General features: G+C 46.3%; 1 protein-coding gene across 1 annotated transcript; it reads left to right on the top strand.

Moving 5' to 3' along the window:
• Positions 1–1,388: 1,388 nt before the first annotated feature.
• Positions 1,389–5,294, top strand: LOC309705257 (uncharacterized protein). The gene is made up of 5 exons (XM_082530951.1): positions 1,389–1,763; positions 2,683–2,855; positions 3,255–3,365; positions 3,656–3,787; positions 3,968–5,294. The coding sequence occupies exons 1-5, from the start codon at positions 1,748–1,750 to the stop codon at positions 4,160–4,162; spliced, it is 627 nt and encodes a 208-aa protein (XP_082387077.1). The 5' UTR covers positions 1,389–1,747; the 3' UTR covers positions 4,163–5,294.
• Positions 5,295–6,544: the final 1,250 nt, after the last annotated feature.

Here is a 6,544-nt window from a genome sequence, read left to right as displayed (position 1 = left end):
CTGAAGTAACTTTTTACTCAAGTAAAAGTGAAAAAGTACCAGTTCTGAAATGTACTCGCAGTAAGGAAGTAAAAGCAGCTCCCTGAAGAACAATTCTACTTAGCATGTTTGTACAAAGGAACCTGGTGCTGCAGTAATATAATCATCAAAGCATCTGAGTATATGAGAATAGTAATGTTATTCAAATGTACTCAGCTTGAACCTGTTCTGCAGCACACCTGCAGGGACGCAGAAATAAATGTGCTGTCAGCACACGGCAGAGGGGGACTTTACCTCCACACCTGAACAGGAGCATGAGTCTGGGGTCAGCAGGTGGAGGAACACTGAGATGTGTGGAGTGTCTCAGTGTGGGGAAGACATGACAGCTCACGTGAACTTCTAATGTGATCAGCTGACCTGCTGCTCTTTGTGGATTACACACCTGGATTCATCCAGATGTCAGCAGATGTTTCACAGCTGATCCTCCACACTGATACTACTCTGTTTATGTTAGACAGCCACTGTGCAGCAGTCACACTGTTCATCCTGCACTAACCTGCAGCCTTTAAATAACAGTCAGTCTGCAGGTTTCATCACTCTGACCAAACCTGACTGAACCAGCAGCAGAAGATCAAACTACGCTTCATGTTTGATAAACTCTTTTTCTCTCCTGCACTCCTTATTGTGTCGTACATGTCATTGTCTTTCTTTATGCCACCTGTTCTGACCGGTCTCCCCGATGTGGCGTCTGTGTGATGTACGGGCGGAAGAGGTCCTATTTCTCTGGCTGTTACGTCCTGCACAGCTCTCTCTCTCTCAGTGCACTCAGAGACCAGTTTACCATCAAATCTGTTTTCTGCATTATTCTCTGCTGCTGTGTTCAGTGCTGTCGGCCTCTGACAGCAAAGCCTCATCTCTGCTGTTCACACTGAACACACTGAATTTTAAGCTTATCTGCTATAAAAAGCCTTCATGTGTTTCTGTTTTAGCCTCAGTGACTTTGACACAAAGGCCTCTGCTGTGATGCTCACACCTCTGATCAAGTCTCACAGTGTCAGCTTGGTTTTATACACAGACACAAAATATGGAGATGAACTGATAACTGATCAGAATTAGAATATTTCTGACTGACTGAGTGAAAACTGAATCTATTATAGACACCAGTGACGATACCCAGGCCTACCACACACACACACGCACACACACACACACACACACACACACACACACACACACACACACACACACTGGTTTTAGTTCAGTGTTAGTTCACACACATTGGTTAGATTTGGTGACCTGTAATAACCGTGGACAAGAAGTCAACAGCTCGGTGAGGGGAGGAGTCAAAAACACACGTGGACCCTCAGTACCTAAAACCTTTTTGAAACATGAGTGAGTGACAGGTGGGAGCGGACGACAGGAAACACCCACGCGATGATTCAGGTAAACATCGTCACGTGGGCAGAAGGTGGGTTCAGGAAGTGTTACCTGTGAATAATCCTGAAACTCATCCCGGATTAGCGGGAACTTCTGTGCTCACATCCAAACTTCCCGCATTGACTCACGCTCTGTGAGGTCAGAGCGCGAGCCCCGCTGTGTCTGTGACGCAGCAGCACCGAATAAGTTCCGTCAGATGTGACGGAATGACCGGAAAACCCCGCGCGGAAGCATAAAACCGAGAAAGCGGCTGGAATGAAAGTTCAGAGAGAGTCCGAGGAGCTGCACGGCAGACACGCACCGAAACAGGGACACCCACGGACCCGCAGACATGAACGCGTTCACAGGTAAGAGCATGCGCCGTGACGCAGGAGGGGCCGCTAAACTCTGCAGAAATACGCACGGAGCTTGGTAGAAGAGTCGGGTCACTTTAAAAAAGTGAGCTGCAGAGCCTCACTTGAGCCTCACCTGAGCCCCAGTCCGGCTCAGGTGAGGCTCAGGTGACGGGGGCGGACGGGGGTCTGTATGGAGGGTCATTAGTGCCAAACAAGTTAGAAGGAGCTGGAGGAAGTGCAGTCCTGAGAATCACACCTGCAGACACTGTATGTGTGTGCGCACAGGTGTGATCTTGGTGTGACGGTGGATCACAGGACCGCTTTAAATATTCGGATAGCTCGCAAAGTTTTCACGTGTCATGCAGCTGAGACACGGAACCAGCAGAGGGCGTGAAGGCCCTGCGCCTGTTTATGTGAGTGACAGTATAAGTAGGCCTACCTGCATCAGTACCTTCAGCCGCTCCGCTGACTCTGTCCTCCTCCGGGTTGTTCTGGTCCAGCTCAGAGGTCCGGGCTGCTGAAGGTTCAGGAATAGTTGAAGCAGAACCACCGTCAGGCTTGCAGATTAAATAAAACATAAAGTGTGTTCAGAGTCCCTGAAGCTGTTTTCATACGAATCCAGGAAACTGTGAAAAAGTTTGTTTATAAGCTTTAATCAATAACTCCCCAAAAGTTCATTGATGATTGATCATCAGAGTGTGAGGGTGCAGAGGCAGAAACAAATGAGTAAACATCATAGTTCTGACTGTCAGCCGCTTTTTAAGATTTTAATGATTAATTAGCTCTTAATGAATAATTAATGATTAATTAATGCTTTATTAACATCGTCACATCTGATTGGACCACAGTTTTTTCTTTCTGTGCTTGGTATCAGAGATTATCTTGTGGTGCTGTTGGCTCTTCTCAGGGGTCACTCTCTTTGTTTTTCCAGTTGTTGCCCTGCTGCACTGCTGCCTGTTAGCAGCGCTGGTTCAATCGGCTCCCGTCAGCTCGCCGTCCAACCCGTCGCAGACGTTCAAAGAGGCGGTCGAGCGAGTGATGAGGCTGGTGGAGAAAATCCGGAAAGACGTCCGCTCCGTGCACGGCAGCATCATCAACATTGACGTACGCACATGCCCATCTATATCACGGCGCAGCCGGACCACCGTGTGCTGTCACGCTTTGCAAAAGCTGCAGTAAACTGCAGTGCCAGCAGGGGGCGATATGTTATTACTAGCCAACATTGTTAACACATTTACTTGGAAGGCGTGTTAGCCATCAATCCTGGAATAGAAGAAATCTGGAACATACGTCATAGCTTCCTTGGTCACTAGCGGCTCCCCCACCCCCTGGTGGAACTGCAGCTTACTGCAGCTTCTCCATGCTTGTCCACTTCAGGTTTGTGAAGCATGACCGCACACAATGGGCAGGTGTGTCTTTTAAACGGTTTGCCGTGGTACTGGGTTCAACTTGCTGCTCCTTCTTCTTCTTCTTGAGCTAATAGATGTTTACTGTCCTCCTCAGGGTTTTACCCTCGACCCCTCCAGTCAGACCGGAGAGCTGGAGATGAAGAGGATAAACCTGGGAATCCCTGACCCCCCCGTCCTCAAAGAGCTGTCCGAACAGTTCACAGCGGTCAGTCTCCAGCTCGGGTGGTGCCGTGGGTGGTATTGGGGAGTTCTTTGGTTCCTTTGGGCTCATTAATGGTTTCAGTTGGTCCTTGAATGCAATTGGGAGGGTTTAGTGATGTCATAGAGGGCTCTGGGAGTGCATGTGCTTTGGTCATGGGGGAGGTTCGGGAGGCTATTGACAGTTTTTTGGTTCCTTTACTGCCCATTAAAGAATTACTGAATCGCTCCAGGTGTTTGTGTAGTGGTCGAGTCTGTTCTGGTGATGTAATGTGATGGGTTTGTGTTTCCCTGCAGGACATGTGTGTGAGCCGTATGCTGGCGGGCGGGCGGCTGTACCAGGGGCTGCTGGTAGATTTGTCTCGCAGACTGGGGGGACTGGAGGCCCTGAGTGCTGAACTGAGAGACCTGGTGACCCACATCAACCAGGTAACACACACACCGGCTGAGAGCGTGCACTTCCTGTTGTCTGCAGTTGAAACCCTTCACAGTGGAACGTGTCCACTTTCTTGCCACCCTATGACATCACTTCCTCAGAACTTGTGCTTGTTTTGAAACAGGAAGTTCTCTGCTTTATTCAAGTTGTTGGGTCTTTGCTGTGTGTTTCAGATGAAGGACGCGGCTCAGCTGAGCAGTGACTCTTTGGATCAGAGCAGCCTGGACTTGACTTTGAATCTCCATGGCAACTACGATGTCCAGGTGGCAGCCCACCTGACGCTGTGCCAGCTGCTCGAGTTCTGTCACGACCTGATCCGCAGCCTCAGAAACATGGCCGAAACACAGATGGCTCGTGGGACGCGCTAAGCCCCGCCCACTGCAGGATCAGAGCTGCTAGCACGATTCAGGGGAGAAACTTTATCGATCGTGGAGTTGTTGACACTGTTTGTCTCATCATCATCACCTCCTGACGAGCGCCCGCCTCCGTGATGCAGCGGGACTAAAGACTGATAGATGACACACAGGAAGTTTATCCCTCGTCTTCAGCAGCTTCAGGATCAGCCAACACGTTTTATTGTGAAGGCGGCCTGTTGGAGCTCCGTTTCCTGCTTTGTGTGTTGCAGCACGTCGAAGCGCTCTATCGTCCCGGGATCAGCTGGGAACACACAGCAGGAATGTGATGAATGTGTGCCCGATCATACTGGTGCAGAAGAAGAAGAAGGAGCTGGCTGCAGGTCCAGACCTGCTTCACGCCCGAGGTTATTCTCACCTGCAGACGCTGGAGAAGGAAAAAACAGCGTCATCATCTGAACCCGAACTCCACAGCCGATCGACTTCTGTCCCGTTTCAGTTCTAATCAGCTTCAGTGAAACATCTGGAGCGTTCACCACAAACTCTCAGGGCCATTTTTTACTGTTCACTGTACAGAAAACAATCAAATCAAGTTTGAAACGTGTCTTAATGAGGTCACTTCCTGCTGTTATTACTTTAGAGTAAAAGCTCCTTCAGTTGAACCTGATGGTACAGCTTTTATTTTGAAGCCGCAGCAGGAAATGACCTGGCAAGAGAAAGTCATAATGTTGTCACGTTTTTATTCATAAATATTTATTATTTTTTATTTAATTGTTTTTAAAAAGCAATATCTTGTTCTTTGTGTTTATTTATAATATTTTTATTTATTGATTATATTTATTGACTATTTATTGCTTTTTTTTAACTTCCTGTTTGTGTTGTCAGTGTTAAATCTGCAAAATGTTTTCAAGGACATTTTTTATCCTGCTGATTTTTGTGATTCGCTTCATTTCTTGACGCTTTCGTTTTTACTCATTGACGTTTGTTTGTTTTTATTGTTTATGTTTGAGAACTAAAAATAATATTCCTACCTGCTGATCTCTGTCGCCACGTTAGAGATCAGCAGGTATGATGTCAGTTCTGCAGAAAATAGCATCAACATTCCTCAGAGCTCCGTGGGGAGAGGAGGAGGGTCTGAAGTCCCGGATGAGCATCAATAATAAATAATAAATATTGTTACACAAAACTTTATTCTTTAGTTTTCTTTTGAATGTTGAATTCAGTTTTTTATATTAATAAGTGATTGTTTTGATCTTTGGTCTTTGACCCTGCAGCGAGTCTGCAGCTGAGAGAATAAAGACTCCGAGTTTCCTCTCATTCGTTCATGTGCAGCTTGTTCCTGAAAGCAGGAAATGAAGCTCCAGCTGCTCAGACTGAACATCCATGTGATCATGTGATCATGCATGCACGCTTTCAGTTCAATGCAATTTTATTCATACAGCATCAAATCACAACAACAGTTGCCCCAAGGTGCTTTATATTGTAAGGCAGATCCTACAATAACGCATACAAAGAAAACACAACAAAACAAATGAGCAAGAACTTTGGTGACAGTGGGAAGGAAAAACTCCCTTTGAACAGAAAAAACCTCCACAATCAGAGATTAATTATAACTAATGATTCAGTGCAGAGAGGTCAATTAACACTCATTGCATCATGGGAATCCTCAAGCAGCCTACGTCTATTGCAGCATAACTAAGGGAGGATTCAGGGTCACCTGGTCCAGCCCTAACTATATGCTTTAGCAAAAAGGAAAGTTTGAAGCCTAATCTTGAAAGTAGAGATATTGTCTGTCTCCTGAATCCAAACTGGAAGCTGGTTCCACAGAAGAGGGGCCTGAAAACTGAAGGCTCTTTATGTGCATTCACTCTTATCTGACTTCCAGGGATAGGAAGCCTTTATGTTTCCGTTTAAAGTGTCACAGCTCTGACATGTTTAGCCGCATGTTCTCCTTAAATTGCTGGCTGTCTGAGTGGTGTCCCAGGAACAATGTGGGCTTCATAGATAATTGGCAAACCTTCTGGAGGAAACCTGGTCTTGTTAGGAGAGACGGCATCCATCCCACTTTGGATGGAGCAGCTCTCATTTCTAGAAATATGGACAAATTTATTTAACCCCCCAAAATATGACTATCCAGAGTTGGGACCAGGAAGCAGAGTTGCAGTCTTACACGCCTCTCTGCAGCTTCTCTCCATAGAGACTGTGTCAGCTCCCAAACAGACAAAAAACAAACTAAAAACCAGCAACAAACAACTTAAACATAAACCATCACAAAGAAAGAACAATACAGTATCCACATCTGAACCAAAGAGTAAAACAGTGAAATGTGGATTATTAAATATTAGGTCTCTCTCCTCCAAGTCTCTGTTAGTACATGACTTAATAATTGATCAACAA

The sequence above is a fragment of the Aulonocara stuartgranti genome, assembly GCF_965226115.1.
Source record: "Aulonocara stuartgranti genome assembly, chromosome: 4".
Classification (NCBI taxonomy): Eukaryota; Metazoa; Chordata; class Actinopteri; order Cichliformes; family Cichlidae; genus Aulonocara; species Aulonocara stuartgranti.
The sequence above is the reverse complement of the archived record's forward strand: the minus strand, read 5'-3'. Positions and strand labels throughout refer to the sequence as shown.